We start from the raw sequence: 23,724 nt of genomic DNA on the forward strand, positions 1-23,724 counted from the left end.
TGACACGATGTGTTACAATTGCATACAGGATACTGCGTCACTTAAACTATGTGTTCTCAAATAGCTGTCGCATCCTGTATATTAAATTAGGTAGAAATACTAACAGATCATATATAACTTAACTATAATTTTATGGTAATATCATCTATATTTCTAAATTTAACCCATTATTACCGAAAATTTACTTCTCTACCAATACACTTACATTATTAAACATTTTACTGTTTATAAACCTGATTTATAAGACCTGTAAATCTAAATGACGCATGCGTAAGAAAGTAGAAAATTGGAAAGAAACTATTACTAATTTTTCTTTTATCAAGAAATATAAAATTAATATGTTGATTTTATTGAAGGATCTACAATGGAGAAATGTGATGAACTGCCCCTCCTTAAATGTCCAGGTACACACATGTACTGATATTTGCATAAATGTTTTAGTATAGATTGACTTTTATATGTAAGGAAGATTATTTAACTGGGAATACCAAGTATGCAATGAAATTTCTCTGGAAAATATTGCATGTGTTTTCCACGTCATCAACAAGTATCATAAAACACTTGCGTTGCTAACGAATACAGGGAAATGAAGTAATTTTGGTATTTGTCAAGCAGGTGATGTGCAAGGGCAAATTTTGAAGCCTTGAACTTGATCAAGGGCAAATTGTTTAAGCATAAAGGCCTGTGCTAATATATATTAAACAGATAAACTTATGGAAAGTTCAATGACTATAGTATCCATGGTGTACCAACAGTGGTTGAATGACGACAGACATCCGCCAGAAGATCAGACTTCAGTCAGTTAATCGCCGTTGATAGTAGAGCTGAACAACGAATAAAACGTTTATATATCATCAGAAGCGTGTAACAAAACTACGTTAATACGTCAGTACTATAGTAGATAAATACGACCAATTTCAACAACCACCGTGCAATGTACCGTGCATCGCTTGTGCTATTAGAGGCGTAGACGAACATGAGTTCCTATGATAACACAACTAAATCGGCAATATTAGCTGACGTGAGCAAACGGCCATTTTTATAAAAGTATACTGATACAGTCTACATATCCAAGTGGCATCTGAAAGTTCAAATGCGCTAGTGTAACTATTGTTCCAGCTTTCGTTGTTCGTCCAAATTATCTGTGAAGAAAAACTAATGGAAGAAATCTGACAAACAATTGATTCCATTATGTCGTATTTATAAGAAAGGAAAGAAATTTTAAATAGAGTGTGTAAAGTGTTAAGATGGATCTGAAAACAATATTTTAACAATTAAATTAGAATTATTATTTTGTATTTAGGAAATTTGTAAAATGAAAGAACTGTCAAGGTCTAGAGATTATGGCTATTTGCGGAAATGTTTAAAATATTGATTGTTTTTATTTGCTTTTAACTATAATACTATTGCATACTGCTGGGTGTTTGTAGTTGCACTTGATATAATTTACGTAGTACGTGCTTGTTACAATGTTTCACCTTTAGAGTCATTTAATTCAGAAGTTACAAAGAGAGGTTACCTTAAATGAGACAACCTATATGAAGCTAATTACATTATCCGATTTCAAAATTATATTTGTTGAACTTTCTTTTATTGTGTTCAGCAGTTGCATATTATCCAGTAAAAGTATACATATCATGCTTGATGATAGATCCTTTGAGAACGGATAATTGAGTTACTCGATAGCAAACGTTAGGGACACAGCGTTACCCTAGTTTTAGTACATGTATACCTTCAATATAAACCGTAAGGTACAGTTACCACTTCTTACATTTAAAAATTTAAAATTGTTCTACAGATCATAATGTAATATAGTTTCATTTCCCGCGATCTGATTTGAAGGTCTGTTTACACACTGAATGATTTAATATCAAGAGATGTAAATTTATTTCAACAGAAAACCAGTTTTAATTGTATATTCGTATTCAGGGCCATCGCGTGAGTTGTAATCGCCCGGGGGCGAGAACTGCAATGCGCCCCCTCTCAGTGTGTTATGAAAAACAACAAGAGTTTATTATGTATTCTTAGATTTAAATATGGAATGCAAGGTCATAATGTAAGACAAAAGAACTTCATATCATGTCATTTTTTGAATGAATGGATTTTTGAGTTAAAACATAAAACTTAATGAAAAATGGTATTGAATTATTGAAATTATTTTGAACTTTATACATCAACATTGTAATAGCATAGATTATATAAATAACGATACAAATATTTCAAGACTTAAAAACACTCTTCAGAGGGCTAAAGAGGCTTCCAGTTGAATAATCGTAGACGATATTTTGCATTACCGGTAATTTTCAAGTTCAAAACTCTATCGGGATTATTTCAAGGGTCTAACCTAGGTCCTCTGTTGTTTCTTCTTGTTACTTTTCTGTGTATTAAAACTTCTGAAGTTCTTTTTTGCCAATGATCTCAAATTATACACCAAAGTTAAGCTCAATTGATGGCTGTTTGAAACTGCAACAGGATCTAGGGTTCAAGTATGGTGTGATAGGAATAAATTAGTCCTGAGTTTGTCCAAATGTGAATCTGTATCTTCCACAAGGAAAGAAAATCCAATGAACTTCACCTATACAGTAAGTGGCATTTCCTTCCAAATACTACCAAGGATCTTGGAGTTATACTATTTCATAGCAAATTACCGTTTGCTCAAAACGTTGACGCAATAACGTGTAGAGCATTTAGAAATCTATATTTAATATATAGAATAGTACAGAATTTCTACATAGAATCAACTTTTATAAGATTATACTTTTCGCATGTGAGGTCAAAATTAAATTTGTGTTGAACTGTTTGGACATCAAGTGTCACTAAATACTCTGATCGAATAGAAAATATACAGTTTAATCTTTTTTAAATGATTGCATACACGAAAACCGGTTTCTATCCAAAGTATGTCCCCTATGAAGACTTAGAAACAAATTTTAGTTTTCAAAAATTAGAAAAAAGAATATAGATGTTTGATCTGTTGTTCTTACATAAATTATTAAACGATAAAATTGACTTAGAGAATTAGTTTCAGAAGTATTATTACGTATCCCAACCGACAAGGCTAGAACAGTAAACACTGGGCCATTCTATTGTAGAAAAGCAAGAACTAACATATTACATAAGTCTCCTGTGTGGAAAATGTGTGCTTCATATAACGAAATGATTAGATTTCATGTAGTAGACGTATTTAGTATGTCCGAAAAAAATTAAAACAATTGTCAGGAAATACTTTCTGCTAAATAAACGTCGTTTATTTCTGTATGTTTAATAATGTAAATAAGATAACTATGTACACGACACTATAACTGGGCATTAAGCCTGTTGTGTTGTCCTTATGAAATAGATAAATAAATTTTACTTAGCCGTAGCCTGATCATTATTAAAATGCTTCAAATAACATTAATTTTAAAAAAACATTTACCAAGACAATCTGAATTCATTGAATTTTGTTTTGTCGCTCGGCCCACACGACGGCCCTGTTCATATTGATGGTATTCTAAATTACAAATCGAAACCTAAACTTCAATTGAAATTATTATTTTTTATAATTTATACACAATGTGTGCAAAATAGAGACATTTCTTGAATTAAAGATTGAATTGAAAACTATCCGAATTCCTCCGATTGTTTTCACAGAAGGAACAAACAATATCATATTATTGAATATTATTGTTTAAAGTTGTCTTGTGCTTTGTGCTATGAACTACATTCCTTGCAATACCTCCCATTAGAGTTTTAACTGCGTTGGAAAGATATAATTATTTGAAAAAATATCTACTTATATTCGTAATATGTGTTTTTGTGGTACTTTTCAATTCAGAAAATTAATTTCAATTATTTTGTGTTGTTAAGTACATATTCAAATACATATGCATGTTCAAAATGTGAATAATGTTCGTATTGTTACATGTTCAAAATGTGAATAATGTGTTGCTTTGTAACATACTGATGATACACATAAAACTACTTATTTCTCAGTGTCTTTTCACTCCAAACAACTTATACATTTATCATTGTGCTATGCTATAATACTGTTGAGTGAGTCTTGTACTGTAGGTGTCGTTGCGATTGTTGTGGAATTCCGTAGAAACATATACCGAAATAAAACATCTCAAAACGAATCTTCGCGCAGACTTCAAACGGCGGGAAACAGAATTCAATAATATTGTCATTAGAAACGATTAAATTTGCTTTCTCTTTATTCACGACTAAGTTAAAATAAAACATTATACAGTCGTGGGCTTTATATCAATTATTAAAGTTGTCTCTAGCTCCAAAATAACTCACTTGAATGCAAAACTGTGGTGATCATCTAAAGTAAATAACATACGATTCCAAGTTATAACACTTGATATGTTATTCTACTCCGTTGAAATTATTTTATAATAAAAAAATAATATTGAGTTGAACTTATTACACAGGTGAATAGTTGTTCCAATTTATAATAAACTGACTAATAAAATAAACTGGAAATAACGAAAAAATGTACTTTGGATGCTTTTCAATTTAGATCCTCAAGTATTAAATTTACCTCGCCAACGTATGTGAACATGATGTAACTCACGATAAAGTAGAAATTTATACAAACGGCCTTACTTACAAAGTGGACATATACTGACGTCCCCAGAAACAGTATGAAATAGTTAAGACACTTTGGTTTTCTATATTGGTTATATCATCCACCTCATAGGTGATCGGGTTGTAATAATAAATTTGCCATAGAGACAACGATGTGAGGATACCAGCCACAAAAGATACACTCCAAAGACAACACCAACCAAATCTGAAACATGTATATATATATATTGGAAACTTGCAAATTTAAAATAGATTTTCTAAATGCACTAGGCCTATATAAAAACAAGCAAAAACAACTGTATGAAAACAATACATAGTCATAAAATTAATATCAGTATTGGATATTCAACCTCCTTCTCGACTTTTGCGAATATAAATGTCTTTAAAGTCAAAAATCACCAACTCAGCAAGCAAACGGAATCTTGAATAGTATTTCTTACTTTAGCAAAACGTAATTAACTTTGCTTTTTTTCGATTTGAAACGAAAAGAACTAACATAACGATATAAAGAAATACCTTACTCTAAAATTTGCTTTTAGTGTTATAAAAATATTAAACATGGGTAAAATTAATCACAATATACTGAGACGCTGAATCAAAAAATATGGATACATTGCTTTTTATTGAAGGAATTGAAAAGATCATTTTGAATTAATATGCATTTTAAAAGAAATTTTTCTCTTTTGATTTGCCACAAGCTAGTAAAAGAGAAAGATAATACGTAAAACTTTCTGAAGGTGACTGACGTTGCTATTGCTGCGCAATTTTGTAGAAAGTTTACTAGTCAAAGGTTACTCATAGTCATCATACAGGATATATAATCATGATTTTGACAACGTGACTCTGCATTAATGTGCGGAAATTGGTTAAATAGTTAAGAATCTATGGAAAAGTTTAGAAATCATGCTATTGAATTCTTCTGGCTATGACAATACACATGTGTACGTGTGTGTCGTGCCATGTATCCTGGGTGAAGAGATTGGTCAAGAGCCAATCAGAATGCAAAAGAGCAATAAGTTTCCATATTTGTGGATCTGATGCAAACGGATAAACTGACTGATACGAGGTTTGGGTGTGTCCCCCGCAAAATAATGAAAAGGGACCTTAAGATCTCAAATTATTCATTCGGAGCTTCCGAGATACGAGACTCGAGATTCGAGACGCAGGTTGTGAGCTGACAATCATCGTCAAAGTTCTACGAGTTACAAGACTACTCCTATAAGGTATGTACGAGCACTTGTTGCATCAGTAATTTTAAGTTTAGCGGTGTCATGCCGTACTATAAAGTGATTTGTCTACCTACCGTAAAACTTTCAGGGTTAAGAACTGTTGTCGCTTATTCGTATTTCATCTTTCATCTCCAATAACTTAAATATGTGAGTATCTTGTCTGTTGAAAGATCTAAAATTAAGGTATCAAACTATCAAATGAACTATCAGATATCAAATTACTCTTGTTGAATCATGCAATTAAATGTTGTTGAATATTATCATTTTAGTATGCAATAAACTTACTTTTTAGAAATAATATTGTCATTCCCCTAGATTAATCCACTTTTCCCATGAAAATCATGGTGTAATTTAATTATATTTCTTTTGTGACAACTGCTAAGGAATTAGCGTGAGCAGTCCTCTACATTATGTGGGATTTAACGAGCTAAGTAAACAGAAAGAGACCTGTACATCGTCACAAAACTTTCTTGCTTCCATGTCTTAACTTAAATCCTGACGCTGTTTATTTATTACTAAACTATTTATGAATTGTGAACAATAATACTCGTTTACGAGAAAGACGTTCAAACATGTCTAAATTCCAAGAGTAAACTACTCGTTATATTACCTTAAAAGAGTAATAGTTTATACCAGTTTGGGGAGCCATTAGGAACATTTGTAATTATGAATAATTAAATGAATAACCTGAATCGTTTCTAAGAAATATTCCACAAATAGCATAATCCCAAAACTAAATGACTTGAGGATTATATTATGAAAATAGGAGTTACGCTAGATTCCATTATCGTTAATGAAACTGTAATTTAATAAATATGAACATAATTATATTGGACATTTTCATAAAGCATTTGTCTATGAAATGTGAGCAAAATCTCTTGAGCAACTGTTTGACAAAATATATGGAAAGAGCTTTTCATAATAGTTAAACTAGTGTTTGTACATTCTCCCAGAAGATTGCTTTCAACCTATTATAAGCTTGTTTATGTGATATAGATTTATGAAGAGAAGCAAAGCGCTAAAATATGTTCAAGAAAATACATTTTCCATTTCTTATTTTTCAAACTGAATTGAAATTATTATACTGGACTAGGAAGAGAATGCAAAAGATATCAACTATATACTATTATGAAAAATTAACTTCACTATCAGGAAAGTTATGTTTAATCTTATGGTTTCTGTGTGAGTGTACATATACCAGGACAGAAAAGAGAAAATCTGAAGAAATGGATGATAAGACGAACATCAAGCGACTGATATCTTTCAAGGTATGTTCAATGAAGCCTCTAAAACCAATGATAATAGTAAGATAGAGGTAGCGTGCTTTCTATCCCACGATGTTTCACGTATTGCGGTTAGTTTTGATTTTGCAGCCAATACTAAACATGGCACAAATTCTATATAATAAAATAATTTCAACGTACATACGTGAACACAAACTTTTGATGCTACATGTGTACGTAGTGCCTTAGGATGCGTGATTAGGACGGAAACACAACATACAGATTTAGAACTAAAAACATTTCATCCGACATGAAAGTAGGTATTTCACTATACTTATTTATTTGCTGTTTATATTGTTACACGAAAATAATTACTAGGTTTTTAACTGACCTGTTTAATCTGTAGATCAATGTGTTTCCTTAATGTCATGAACACACATCAACCAATATACACATGACATTTTTTTAATTTATAATGTTAGGCTTTCACATTTGAACACACTTGCTGATGCACAAAAATTGCATATTTTCTAAAACATATCTACATACAAAATTGCATATCTAATTTCACAATTTTATGCTATCACAATTTCATTTCCTGAAGTGATTTCAATTGCTTCTCCGCCAGTAGGGGTTAGGTTAAAGTATTACTTTACGATGCATCAATTAAAATAAATGTAACGCATCAATTAAAATCTGCCACCTATCTGATTCCATTTGCTACGGGATCTACTAGTGTTAATTTGATAAGGTTGATGAATCTGTTTTTTTTTCTAAAAACAGTATTTCTCTTGGATTTACGAGGGTCAGTACGAAAGTTTTGAGATACGCGTTGTTGTGGCACAGTATTTGAATTCCAACAATTGCGTTCAGTAGTGGTATCAAAAGAGCGAAGAAGCAAAGCAAGTTTCAATTCGCCTCGCTTATCAGCGTGGCCGTATTGCCTTCACTTCTTTGTTGATATGAGAAGTATTCGGCTGTCTAGAATGGAGCTCGAAAGGGAACTTTTTCGGGAAATGATCCTTTACGATTTCAAAAGTTGTTTGAACGAGACACAAAGACTTGACCGTTTGCAGGGTGCATTTGGGGACCTTGCTTCTTCCCGTGCTACAATGTCGGTGGTTTTGTGAATTCAGAAGAGGTCGGACATCCCTTAAAGATGAAGAGAGAGCTGGACGTCTGGCAACAGCTGTGTCAAATGAAAACATTGCGCTGTGGAACAAATGATTAGAGGAAATCCTCGAACAACTTTCAAGGACATTGAATCTACAGTGAACATTGGATCGCATGCAGTAACAAAAGATCTTCATGATCATTTTCGGCTCAGAAAGGTTTCATCCCGTTGGGTGCCTCACACTTAGCTGAACAGCAGAAGCGCCTGCGTGTGGAATGGTGTGAAGAAATGCTTGCAAGGTTTGACGGACACAATTCTCGAAGCGTCTCTGACATTGTTACTGGTGATGAGACTTGGATCTATCAATTTGACCCTGAAAATAAACGCCAGTCTACAGTTTGAAACTTTCCAGACGAAAATCCACCCACGAAAGTGAAGCGACCGCAGGGTGTGGGAAAGAAGATTGTCGCAACTTTCTTCTCCAAATCTGTCCATGCTGCAAGTGTTTCACTTGAAAAACAAAGGACTGTTACTGCTCAGTAGTACACCACTGTTTTCCTAACAAAAGTGTTTCAGAAGCTTCGGGAACGGCGTCCAAGAACTGGATTGCGTGGGATTCTGCTTCATCATGACAAGGCGTCCGCACAGACGGTCAACATCACAATTCAGATTTTAGAATCTACGGAGGTCAAACTTATGACTCATACGCCGTATAGCTCTGACCTGGCCCCGTGTGATTTTTTTCTGTTCCCCAGGATCAAAGATCGCATGCGTGGGAAGAGATTTTGAAACCCTGAAGAACTGTAGTGGCTTACAAGAATGAACTTTCAACACTTAAATAAAAATACTGGCATCACTGCTTCAAAGTGGTTTTCGAGGATGCAAAAGTGTGTACAGTATAATGGCGAATACTTTGAGAAAATGTAAGTTTTAAATTGATTTTCAGTATGTAAGTTATTTCACATCTCAAAACGTTCGTAGTGACCCTCGTAGTTTCAGTTACGTTTTCGGTAAATCTAAAATTCCCTTTTTCACTACTAACCTGTCTGATAGTTATGTTACGTACAGGCACTTGCCTATATTCTTTACTGCTGATATCATTCCTAACATTGTTGTTTGCATTGTGTTACATAGCTACTTGATTTTCAAAATTTTGTACTATTAACAATAAATGTTTGAAATTCATACACTGTAATGAAATTAGGACATTTTGTAATTTATGTGGTAACAAAAATAACTCAAGCAATAATTCCTGAATGCGATTGATAGGGATTCAATAATTTTAGATCGTTGTCTGTAGTAATAAGAAAATCCATCATAATTGTGTTTACTTCAGGATCGTATCTCCTATTTCTGATTTGTGGTATCCTATTGTCTAATATAAAATCATTTCCAAAGTTAGAAAGCAAAATACTCTTGAAGTTCTGAAACCAACGTAAGCCACCCTTTAATGGCTTTGCACCATACTGAACATGGTGGCAATAAAAAATGACTTAAAATTTTAAGGAAATTAGACTGCTTAGTGCCTATCAGTTCACATTCTTCCTCAATTTTGTACATGCCGGAATCACATCTACACGACCATTAATGTAGCTAAGGATTTGATAATATCATTAAACTTTAGCGGTATATTTAAAAATTTAGTATTACTAAATTTTATAGATCTTTGCTCGCTAGTTTTTAAGCGAGAACAACTCCGCTTTGTTCTTTCTACTCCTTTTCGCTCTCAGAATAAGAACTGGCGCTTTTCATTACTGTAATTCCGTTGAAGTCCCGTCTTCATATCCATAGCCTCGGAACCGCCTGATGAAATTCGTGAATGACTAGTACTTGCTGTGACTCCGGGATAAATTTTCTGACTGTCAGGTTCATTTTCGACTCATTAGTATTCCTCAGTTTGCTCTTGATGTCCAAAACTTCATTTTAGCTTGGAAATTTTAATAGATTTAGCATCTATTCGAGCTTACATACTATCGAACTTAAATTTCAGAATCTCTGACAATTGTTCCAGCTTGGCATTGTAAGATTGCTATGATTGTTCTAATTTACTCCCCAATTGTTCCAATTTAGCATTTATTTGTGTCTGTGACAACGGTAGCTGTTGTTCCCGACGTCACACTGATTTTTCAAATTGATCCAAAAGTTCCTTCTCTGTTGCGTAAAAACCTGAAAATTCAAATAGGTTGCATAATTATTTTTAGGATACTGTTCTTCTTCTCGAATATTTGGAACAGAATTTGATTGTCTCATCCTTTCGATAGTGTGCTGTATATTCTGGGATGATTTGTAAACCGCATATAATCCATTTTGACAGTCCTCATTGTACTTCAGAGCTATCACAAAGTTTCCTGGGCAAAAACAAATTATATAATACCAATCAGTTCGATTTATTAATACCTTAACTAAATATAAAACTACTTGAGCTGACATAAATTAAAAGGGCATTTCCGTTTGACGTGGAAAGTTAAAATTTGACATGATTGTAGGTTTTCGAAACTAATCGATCCGAAAATTATCAAAAGTGAATATTATTAATTTATAGGGTGTCTAAGGGAGAGAGGAAACAATTCTCCATGTCATTTAAATGGATGTTTATTCAGGCCTATAATCTCATGTTTTAGATGCTTGGAATTGGAGTAAAAACTTGAAATTCGGTATGCTAGAACGTTTTTGTTAGCGTTAACTAAGTAAATGAGTAAAAATGGAAATTTCTAAATTTAGAGTGGTTTTATGGGGAACTGAAAAATCTTTAACCATGTTATTTATATGGGACACGTATTACACCCCCAAATTATTGGGTACTTCGTGTAGAGCTACAATGATTAAATTTCACATGATTGTAGCTTTTCGGGACTAACCGACAGAAAAATTACAAAAAGTTAATATTTTTAATTTTTAGGAGGTCTAAAGAGTGGAAGAAATTCCACATATTATTTAAATGGACCTTGTTTTGGAAGAATAATCTCATATTTTAGGTACTTTTAATTGGAATAAAAACTTTAAATTCGGTATGCGTATACGTTTTCGTTATCGTTAACTAAGGAAATCGCTAAAAAAAAGTCCAACATTAGAATGGTTTTATGGAGAGCTCAAAAATCTTTTCCATGCATTTTATATGGGGCATCTTCTACACCCCTAAATGTTTAGGCACTTTCGGCAGGATTAAATTATGAAACTTCGCATGATAGTAGCTTTCCGGGATTAACCTAGAGAAAAATTGCCAAAGGGAATATTTTTAGTTTCTAAGGAGTCTAAAGGGGAGATAAAGATATTCACATATTATTTAAATCGGCGTTTTTTGGGGATACAATATCTCATCTTTTAGATAGTTGCAATAGGAAAAAGCTTGAAATTTATAAGAATTGTGAATCTAAAAGGTGAGAGGCCGTAAGCCGCGTAAAAGTGAAAGTCAGAGGGCGAAGCCCCTAGCTGTGCCAAATTCACGAAATTTAATTAAGGAGCGAATGCACAAAATTCACTCTTGATGCAAAGGCTGATACCTAAGAGATGCGAAGCCGTAGATCGAGTAAATGCGGGGATCTGGGGGCGGAGCCCCAGCTAGCCGAAGGCTAGTCTTGTAGTAAAACCCATAATAGCTGTTTTTTAGTACTAAGATTATTTAAGCATTATGCACTGGTTTTAATCACATAAATACACTATATTACGCAATAATTATATCAAGTGCTTTACAGCAGTGCGATACACGTCTATGTTATACAAGTCTTGTTGAGTTATAATATTACCTGTTGATAATATTATATATATAAAAAAACCAAGGTAATGGAACTGTTACCTTAGTAACAGAGCCAATTACATAACAACGAGTTAGTTCATCCTAGCGATGGATAAATAAACATTCACAAACCATCATTATTCACAACATTAATTGTAACTTTTCTTCTTGTTCTTTTAATATGTAGCTAGTGCCAGTTACAAGAGCACATTTGTCCTACATACTACATAAGATGAACGTAGTAAATGCACGTTATCGTTCTACATTTGGACATGATAAGCGGTAAAATTATATATTTAAAAGATAATTATTAGCGTCCTTGTACAAATCAAAATTTACTAGTAAAAATCAAGTAGTAGTTTCAAAAATAGAATGGAATACTTCTGAAAATCTACAACAACCTTAATACATTTACCAAATTTTGGATGAAAACTGAGAAAAAAACAGTCAAGAAATGCAGTTAATGTTGTACGATATACTCTATATCCCACAAGGAGAAATGTTTTCGCGGAGTATAATTGATATATTTTCGTGTGCAAAAACAAAGCCAAAACATTAATACATTTTACTAAAACAATCAAGTTCTTGTTTAATTTATATTAGGTTCAACTGCCCAATTACCTGAGAGTCCAATGTAAAGACTGATAATTGGCAAGTTTCAGCGCATCGAGTGTAAGTCTTGGCAGTTCATCCAACACACTATACGCTATTCCTTTTAGTAGTCGACGCATATCCAAACCAAATCTAGAGAAGACAAAAGTAATTTGTTTTAGGCAACTAAATAGAAAGTAAAATTTCAAGGTCTTATAAATTCATTATATTTCGACTGTGGGATTAAACGAAAAATGTTCACATAAGTAACAATATTGTCTTACATTGCTTATCAAGTACTCCTTTTTCTCTTATATTAAGCATCGCCAGGATGGCGCAGAAATATTACCTGTTTCCGAAATTAATTCTTTTGAAAGAGGCAGTACGTTATCTTTGTGCACAAGAGAGGGGACTGTTTCAAAGATTAATGTTATTGCAAGTTACTGCTCCACATCATTCCGGATTCAAAAACTCTCTAGGTATTGTTAATTGCGTATCATACAGAGACCGAAAAAGTATGGAAAGCTAAACGAAATGAGAAAAGGAGGAAGAGGGAAAGGAAGGAGCGAAAACCATGGGAAAAAGTTAAATTTAACACTTTAAGGATACACAGTCTGCGTCTTTCCCCCTGCCCCGTGTATCAGTTTTGGTTCTTCTCCCTTCACAGGATCAATCTCTTTCAGTATGAAACGCGAACATTATTTATAGTGTTTAATTCCTTGAAAAAAAATAACTCTTATTCTAGGCTAAGATTCGATCGCCGAACCCTTAAAATTTCAGTCACACACGCTACCCAAATATCTACAACGGCTATATCAACTCCGTTTATAAATCAGCCAATACACGCGCTATTACCGAACGTGTTAAATCAGCCATTGTCTTCTAGTTACCCCAGTTCCACTTGAAGTAAGAATTTTATTTAAGGCCTTTAGCCATCTACGGCTAACAGGCCGTTTTTTTCAGTAAAAGCATTTGTTATGTAGATTAAAATGAAGAATGAATTAATTTATACTCTTACTTACTGCATATACGCAATATATATACTCTGTATTACATAGAAGATCAATTGTACATTCCATATATTTTGATTTTTCCAAAGCTTTCGATAAAGTCAATCATTCAATTTTATTGCTAAAGTTGTCTAATATGGGTTTGTCAAATCAGTTCCTGTCTCTATTAAAATCTCATTTAGTAAATCGTACTCAATATATAGTTTACAATAATTTTGAGTCTGCTGAATTTGTGGCAACTTCAGGAGTACCACAAGGTTCAAATCTAGGCCCATTATTGTTTTTGATTTATGTTAATGATTTACCATCAAGGATCAAATTTGCAAAATGCCATATGTCCGCCATATGTCATTATGTTTAAAATATAAGAACGTTTTTTTTAAACGTGTGTGCTCTTAATTCTAAAACTGTCGAATTGTTCAGATAACATCAATCATTCTGTACCCATACTTGTAAGATGGCGAATGTTAAAAATAAAAATGTAACTTTTCTGCTTCAGCTGTCTGTTTGAACGGAAATAAATTCAAAGGACAAGTGCAGGTTGTTACGTAAGGAACCCTAGGTTACAAGTGAACAGCGTATAAGAGATTCAAAACATGGCATAATTATTAATTAAAACCACCTGTTTACAGCATTTTTTTCCTTTCCGGTTTTCGTACTTTTATTCATGACGGAGTTAGTTATGACCCCCAAAAATTGATATGTATTTTATAGTGTGAGACTACTTATGATACATAACCGGGAAATGGTTAAATAAATATATTCCACGCGAGACTATTAGAGGTTATTTATTCTTTACACTTCATTTTATTTTTGCTGTAATTCTATTAACATCTAACTTAAGAAATAAGGAAAATTATTACCTCCTTCTGCGTATTTTAACATCTGAACAAACTTCATTCTGTACCCAATTGATACGTATGTTCACAGCACGTTCTCGTTGATTAGGCTCTTCTGGTTCTGTTTGCTCTGAGATGTCTACTGTAGTCTCGTCGTTCTCGTCCAGTGCAGGTTCCACTTTAGTTTTTATTTTCCGACGATAAATCTCACAGCAAATAAACTGAATCCCTTGACATATGAAGAAGTACATATATTCTATGACAGATATTACAGTGCATCCAAAAAACAGTGAGCCGACGCCACCAAAAGACACTGAAATAACAGAAAAAGGAACATAAGTGTATTTAATATGATAAAGATTTAGAAATTTTATTATGTATGGTTTGAATTTTCTATGAAGTAATAAGTATAATGCACACGGTAGTTTCACTTCTTCTCAACAGATCATAGTCGTTGAGTACCTTACTTTTTCTCCCTGTTTATCCGAGGTATAATATTCAAGAATTAAAGAAAAAATACGCAAACTGTAATTCAAAATTGTAAAGAAACAACGCTTTAACTCAATTCAAATATTTTAAACGTTAATGTCATGTCAATTATTATCTAAGAAATCTTTAAAAGATAAATGCGCATCTTATATTAACGTACCACAACGAATTCAACGTATATACCCAATCAGAACCTGTAACTAACTATGATTATTTGGGAGAAGGGTATTAAAACTGTATACAACAAAACCAAGCAATATGGGAAGAAAACAACCTTTACGGTCACGCTAGATATTTAGTCTATTCCATAGCTCCACAACTGTTTTGAAACGTAATGTGATCCTAACTCACAAGACAAAAAATTATCATAGTCTAAATTATAGAAGGTGCGTGCAAAATATGACAGTAAACGTGTGCATTTCAAAATTGCTTTCACCGACATAAGCACGTAGACGGAAAAACTCAATACGTTTGCGGACGTCTGAAACCTATATCAGACTGAGCATCAACCGCACCTGCGGATAACACGCCATATACTATCGAAATAATAAGTCATGTTCTCACTGTACGGTCCGTTTGCAGAAAACATGTTCAGGTAATACATATTTCGACATATTTCAAAGTCCCGAAAGCCAAAATATTCAATCCTATCTATATTCTTTCGAATACCATGAAATTGAAAACTCAAGTTTCTTATATATTACATAAGTCAATATCGATGAATATCTCAATGCGCCGAATGATGTATACCATATACTGAGTTTAATACCAACATTTAACTACGTTCTCGCCAGGGGAATGGAAAATATATTACCTTCACCCGCATTATTAAAACAAAATTTCATCAATGTATTGAAGTAAAATCGCATCAGAACAACGTCACCTAAACGGAGTCACTCATAAATGATTCTTTGTTTATCATTAGACCATATTGAATAATGAATATTATTCCTATACGATTGTCAAAAAAGAGCTATAAACTCCTGTTGGGAAAGCGTTAGTTTCTGCTATTTTCTTTAAAAACTTTACCAAAAATGGTTTCTAACAGTGTATTTTGGCTGGAAATCAATTTGCTATATCCATGATTTCTAGTGGGAGCAATTTGTCCGTAGATCATAACAGTTGTTGCTACCTCCTCTGATTGGAAGTGTTTATGCCTCATATAATCGAGGTAAAAATATCAGTATTATAGATTAATTAGTAATAATAATACTAGAAGAATATTGCAAGATATGTTGCATATAGTACATAAATGAATATGATCAATACTTGGGGCAATGTTGGAGAAAACATGCATGGCAAAATAAAATTCATGAAGTGCGAAAGAAACCATAAATCATATTAATTGCCATAGTGTAAATGTAGTTTTGTTCTGGACGAGCATGGAATCGAAATATCTGAAAGAAGTAGTTTACATCAGCATGGATATAATAAAAAAATATTTTTAAAACATATTTCATGCTAATAGTGTCGAGAATCCTAATTATTGAAAAAAAGGTAGGTTTGTATAGTAATAATCTTATTCCTTGTTCAAACTCTAAGTCAGATTATAGTAATACAATTACGACTACTAAGCGACAAAATTATTTTATCAAACCTGACTCTTCGAAGACTTAATAACGTATTAATCTTGGGATCTTTTAAAGAAAAATTCCTTACGTTTCTCAGCTGTTAAATGCCAAATAAAAGTGAGAAGAGCATGTCAACAAGAATCGATAACATTATAGATTCTTCGGAAAAGGAAGGAACTAGTCTCCTTAAGGGGTAGATTTAAATTTTAGACTTGGTGATATATTTATTTTGAGTTTAGCGTTACTCTCAGCAGGGAGGCAACATAACACATGGACATACAGCTTAATAAGGACTCGTAAACACATCCACATCAGGTCCGCCGGGAACCAATGTCTCCCACGCACATTTTTGCAATTAAATCTCTGACACACCTCACAATTGTCTGCTCGAATAGGTCTACCGATACCATACTGGAAGCACCAAAGGGAAAATATTGATCGGAGCCTTAAAATGTTGACTAATAAGCTTGATTGAAGTCGAAAGTTCAGGATAAGATTATTTATTATCAGAAATATATTCTTCATCCTCTCAACTACTCTATTAGCAACATTGACCCATACACAAATGAAGTAATTGAAGATTACCAGTGTGGGTTTAAACAAAATCAATAAACTATCAACCAGACATTTACTATTGACAAATACTCGAAAAGAAATTGAAATACAATACCCGAAAGGAAAATATTATATGATATTATTTCAGAATTTTCTATCGCATAAAGCTAGTTAGGTTAATTAAGAAGTTCTTAAGTGAATCCCAAACTAAACCTCGAATAGGAAAATCAATGTCCACGGGCATTCATTTCGAGAATGATATGAAAGAAGATGCGTTGTAACCATTTTTGTTCAACTTCGTTCTCGAGTAATCTATCAGGAAAATCAATAATAGCAACCAGGACCTACAACTGAATGATACTCAACAAGTTAGAGTGTATGCTCATGATATAAACCTGATAATAGACGATACAATCATAGAAAGATATGCAGGAGTCTTATTAAATGCTTGCGCGGACGTGAGTTTCGAAATAAGTGCAGAGAACATTAAACATATGGAAGTTTGCGTGGATTGCAATACTGCCATTAAACATACATCTAAATAACAAATAACACTTTCGACAAGGTGAATCATACGACAAAGTGAAGAAGAGGACAAGACTTTCACCTTTGAACAGTGTTCTAAACAATTTATTTTCCTTTCTGGTATCAACTCTAGCACGTGCAGTCCAGCGGTGGTGGAAAACAGGATTAAGAATTTCTTGTATATTCCTGGGAAAATGGAGCCGAGCACCGTTCCGTTGCAAAATATAATCATCATAATTAGTGTTCATCTGGGGTAATAATCAGGTTTCCAACATGTCTAGAAATGAGTCACCTGTCACAATTTATTGTTCAAAGAAACATAGTCCATGCACTTTCTCGCAGGACACCGTAGAGAAAAAGTTCACTTTTCTAGAGTAACATTGATACTTTATCTGTCTCATATAGCCTCGCTGCTGAACGGGACGTAAAACTCAAACTTTATCTGTGTATTAGGCTTTCCCGGATACGAAAATTGTGTTTGTTTACCTTGCCACTTTCATGGAAAGTGCCTTCATCGCAGAAGATGAGTCTGTCTACAAAACAATTTCCCTCTATTTTGAACTGTATCTCTTCATAGAAGTCACGATTTTCACTTTGTGTGCTGGTGTAAAGCACTGCACTAATCGTCCCCTGTACGGGTTAAAACAGCCGCTTGCGAAACACCTTCCAAATCGTATTCTTTGGCATTTCCTATTCCCTGCTTGAATTACTAAGTGACTTGCCAGGACTTTGCTGAAACACCTCTTGCACTCTTTCAATGTTAGCATCAGACACTCAAGGTGGACCAGAGCTCTTGCCTTTACACAAGCATCAAGTTTCCACAAACTGTCGGTACTACCTATTTATGTTATTCTGATGTTAGGTTTTGTCTTCCTTAAACTATTCACGAAACTCACGCTGATCTGTAAACACAGATCTGGACATCCCAAAATGGAGCACACATAAAGCTTTTTACTATTGCGACGCCATCTTGGAAACTGATGCTGCAACCGCGCTATAAACATGACAGGAAACAACAGGTAGCGCATGAGAAACTTGGACACTTGACAATGCTTACAAATATTTTAGCCTGCGTTTCTTCCTTAAAGAAAGCGACCATGTTTTGCAATCATACAGCAAAACATGCACAATTTCTGGGATTATGTATATCTACTCTCATTTTACTCTCGAAATCCCTTCTGCCTATATGAATAACCTACGCGCCATTAGCGTGAAAAAGTCAGGTTCTAGTCCCGATGAGAGCCCATGTGGATCAGATCTCACGTTAAGCTTTCGGATAACGCCTCATATACTGCTTACTACGATGCGGGACGTTACACTCAAATTCAGTTCATTTCAAACTGTTATTTTCCATAAGTGCCACTATATGTAATGCAGTCCTATTCACCTGTGGAGAGTATGAAAGGTTCGGAGAAAATCCATGCTATACACAGTGGATTTACAGTGAGCACAAGTCATAGATTAGAGGTCGCTAACCATCTACAGTGCAGCAGCCACTATTCAGTCCATCATTGAAAGTACAACTACAAGTGTTACTAAAATATAATTTTAACAAGATAACTACAACAAAGTTTTACGTAACAAAATGGAAGTGAATCTTACCTAGCATTTCTAGCTTCCCAAAAAGTACGTCTCTCGTGTATCCAATTGATGGGAAAGATGGCATTATGTAGAAAACCCCACTTAAATCTGCGTACATACCTCCGTACCTGCAGAAATTACAGCACATAAAGTTCATATTAAAGAAATGCACAACGTCGAAAAATCAGAAGAAAAATCTCACATATTGGAAAGACTATAGCAGACAACAAACTGTAACAAGTAGATATTGCATCAAAATATCAGTGCGCATACGTCAGAAATACAATAATGATGGAGAAGTGCATTTAAAGCAGTTTTTTATGTTAAGAAACACGTTTGACACCAATAGCAAATGTAAATACGTACCTAGAGTAGAATCTAAAAGAAAAAGCAGTTCTAAACAGACCCAGAATGCATGATATTCTAAGCAAGGAAAGACGTGTGAATATTAACTGAAATAATAAAACAAACATATCTAACAATTTAATTAGGGAAAGCTACTGCACGATTTGTAAATGAAAAACTATTGTACGAGCAAAAATTCGCGTATGGTAAGGGGTTCTAACTTATAAAATATTGTAACGTATGAAGTTGTTTTAGATATAGAGTGTGATGTATAGTGACTGTTACCAGTACGGAAGAAGAATAATCGAAAATTAAAATTAGTGTTGGAGAGAAATAAGTGTTAAAACTATATAACTGACAGCTGAGGGAGGAAAACTAAAAATATAAAATAATGTAATCAATCGTAGAATGTAACTACCAACTCAAGAATTATTTCATGTCCATAGGTCACACATAAACATAACTTTTCACAGTAAACAAGGAACACTAGTTCAGAAATATTAAAAATAAATATCAAAAAAAATGAAAAGAAAATTGTAAAACACAAAAAGCCAGAACGACAAAATCCATGTGTAATAAAAGAGTATAATAAAAAATCAGATAATAAGAATACAGATTCTACAGATTTTAACTAACAACTGAATAAGATGATTTTATTAAATAAAAAATACATAAACTCAGCAAAAAACATTGCCTTATCATTATATTAAGATGGATTTTAATTTATTTCGAAATGCAATATGGCAATAGATAAACAGAATTAATAATTCAAACTAAAGGTAAATTGAAACCCGAAAATTGATTGATTGATTGAATTTTAATGTGGTGATCAAGATCGATGCTATTTGACTCCGTCACCATAAACACTACTGCTTAAAAACACGGACTGTCCTTATTAAAATTTAAAAAAAGGAATATATTAAAATGTATTTTAAGAAGAAACAAATATATAACAACAATAATAAATTATAAATATATAACAATAAGGGTTAATAATGGGAACGAGAAAGAAAAACATATGACAATAACAATAAATAATATTAATACTAACTATAGTGGAAATATTTAACAATTATAATAGTAGAAAAGAATAAATATCAGAAATCACGGTCTACAGTGAACTTTTCCCCTTTAGCCAACCACCATATATTCAGTATCCATTAGGTGGTGCTCCATCATGTCAGGTTTTAAAGAAACCCCAGGTGGCTTACGGAAAGGCTTCTAAAGCTCAGAAAAAGTTACCAATCTTACAAGTATGCATAAAACAATTACACGCTCATATAATATCAATATCATATCCTATTATACGTTCAAATATAAACAGTAGTCCATGACATTCTCTGAGATATGAGGACATCCAACAAGAACGTGTCGAATTCTCAATGGGATGATACATTCTTCACAATACGAACGTTAAAACCATACATCAAATAACTATGCATCAGACCAGAGTGTCCGATACACAAATGCGTGAGGAGTACTTCATCTCGACTACGAGTGAGAATGGATGTGTTCCACTCCACGGCGTGGCTGAACTCTGCAAAGTTTACTTTTATTTGCCTGGTTCCAATCTCTTTGCCAATGAGGGTGTATCATTCTATGGAATTAGTTACAGAAATTGAAATGAGGAAGACTATGCTCCAATGAAACCCGGCTAAAATGATGTGCTCGTTAGCTGTGTCATCGAGATCGTATTCCCGAGGGCTGACATGACGCGGCACCCAGTAGACATCAACAGCCATGTTTCTGTAGTTGATGCCATCTCTTCAGAGTGTCCTCAACAAGGGAGTGCTTGCTGAAGACATTCTGCAGGCTCATATCTACGCTCTGCGAGTCGGTTCAAACGAGCATGCGACGTAAGGAAAGTATTAACTCTTGGTTGACGTAAACTTAATTGCAGTTAAATTCAACAGTATATACTGAACACAAGCGACGCAAACTGAATTTTAAGTTGCCTTCAACCAAGAGTCGGTGGCAGAAACACAGCAAACTGAGTTCCAAACTTTTGAACTGTCCGCATAAAACACATTAAAATTGGGGTACTGCTTTCATAATGCTAAAAACTCCTGCTGATGTACCTGAGAACTGGTGTGATGTATCGAATAAAAAGACAAGTGCAAGTCTAGTTTTGATATACAAGTCACCATTGTGGGTGCAATACATTATAGTCCAAAGATGTGCTTACTAGTAGACATTAGACTAAATTCGGGGATTCGAAAAGGTAATTCAGATGAAGGGCTTAACACTCAATTTAAAAAAAGCCTAATACGTACTAGAAATGTTATTATAGTATAGAATAGATGCTTTCGTACGACTATTTTGCATCGTAACATATTAAGTTTTCTTCAAAGAACACAAAATATTCTACATGCAAATATATTTTATTTTCTCCTTTCGTTCGTATTCAACCACTTAAATTATTAAAAACTTTACAAACCATAATATTGATTTTAATAAAGATTTACGTGAGTATGAAAGCAGAGAAAGCAGATAATTAAAATATAAAATTTACATTATACTTTCCGTCTATTGTACTTCCTTTCAAATTCCAAAGTTGTGAAATAGAAATTAACCATAAGGTTGGAATCAATGTCTTCTTAACTATATCAATGCGCTCTATACGAAAAGAGAAGACTAAATATAGTCTTGTTATTCTTTTCTCCTATAACAGTATTTTTTTCTGAAAATGGATAAACCCTACGAAATGCCATACGTATAATACAATGGTTCATGAGACACGATACCGCAAAAATATACATGATAGGTTAAACTCAGTTGCATCGTGGTATGTTTTTTTCTAGCACGTAGGACAAGAATTTAGAAACAAGTTAACTATAATATTAAAAATTAGTACTCATGCAAATATATATATATGGTAAGTAATGTTCAAAATTTCCTTTATCAAAGTATTACGTCCCCAGTTTTTAACAGATAGTGAACACAGCATCCGCAGAAATGAGTTCCAAACGATGAATATATACGAATGTTACGCAGAACACAGATGGTACGTAGTGCGATAAACATGTGTCCGAATGTATTCTTCAATACATTTGGTATTATATATTACGTTTCATAATGTAGTGACTACTTAAGTGTTAACTTTGAGCAAGTTTCATTATAAAGATTATATTTCGTCCAACAGTCCGCTGATGAATAAATTCTGGAGAACAAGGCTATGTAATAGCAGGTTAGCTTAGTGGAACAAAAAAAATCTTTACCAATAAAAGGAACTTATAAAAGAAATTCCCACAGAAAGTACTACTATCCCTCACTAGCAAGATAATTCAGTTTCTTTTCGATATCCCAGGATATTTCAGAACTTCCAAAAGCATTTTATTTTTCAGTTATATATACACGTTATAGTCTAACAAAAAATATGACAATTAATGGCATTGATAATTTCAAGTGATCTAACGAATTGAAGAAGCTGAATTCTATTATCAGGTGTCACATAGTATTCAAAATCCAATGATGTTGCATGATATTACTTTGTTTCCTTACAATATACTACTTACTTTCCTTCACTAATCTGCTTAGTTTCATAGTTCTCTTCATCACAAGAGGGATAGCAATCACAATCATCCTTATTCATCGATTCTGTAATTTAGTTAGAAATTTGATTAATAATATTGCATCAAAACACAAGTAAAAATATTGTTCCAAATATTTTTGAACTAATTGTGTTCCTGCTGGACTAAATTTGCTTTTATTTTGTTTAATTATGGGTGAAAATTAGAGTAATGTGTTCAACATAAACCCCCCTTGGCTTCTAGCAGATTTCGTTGTCTACATTTACTAGTTTGTGAATTTTACAATTGATAACGAAACTTTGCTATTCCCTTTGAAGATATGTATCAGTAATTTGTCTGGAGAGTCTAATTGCGTACTCACATAATATTTCGATGTTGTGGTGTCTGTATATTAAAACAAAAATAGAGATAAAATTAGTTAATTTTAGGTTCACGAATTCAAAGATTGAATTGACTCATCCCCAACATTTATAAAGTAACTCTCAGATACGCCGAAAAAATTAACGATTCCCAAACCCACTCAATGCCCCACATAATAAAAATATATATCCAGAAATGAACTAAATGTTAATTATTTTAATTGGTCTCAAAAATAATCTTAACTATTGAAACTGAGGAATCCATCAGTGCCGTAAATATCACAGGCAGCTTCCAATTTCGTCAAACGTCCAATCCCCAATCCGCAGTTCATTTATTCAATGTCCATGAAAAGTTTAAGACCAAATCTGTTTAGGGAATATTTTTATGTTATATTATAGTTGAGTGCCAACTTGTTTCTACCATAGATTTTGAGGTGCAGCAAAGAACCTGTGTC

General features: G+C 33.4%; 1 protein-coding gene across 2 annotated transcripts in view; it reads right to left on the minus strand.

Moving 5' to 3' along the window:
* LOC145677456 (uncharacterized) overlaps positions 1-23,724 on the minus strand; it is a gene marked incomplete at both ends in the record, with an annotated part of 66,522 nt that overhangs the window by 20,533 nt on the left and 22,265 nt on the right. The window contains 5 exon segments of one of the 2 annotated variants that reach the window (XM_081747929.1): positions 4,598-4,780; positions 12,496-12,618; positions 14,339-14,627; positions 19,057-19,163; positions 22,896-22,977. In XM_081747929.1, the coding sequence (XP_081604055.1) occupies positions 4,598-4,780; positions 12,496-12,618; positions 14,339-14,627; positions 19,057-19,163; positions 22,896-22,977 (784 nt within the window). 2 annotated transcript variants of the gene reach the window in all.

The sequence above is a fragment of the Thermobia domestica genome, unplaced genomic scaffold (assembly GCF_964235325.1).
Source record: "Thermobia domestica unplaced genomic scaffold, izTheDome1.hap1.1 HAP1_SCAFFOLD_891, whole genome shotgun sequence".
Lineage (NCBI taxonomy): Eukaryota > Metazoa > Arthropoda > Insecta > Zygentoma > Lepismatidae > Thermobia > Thermobia domestica.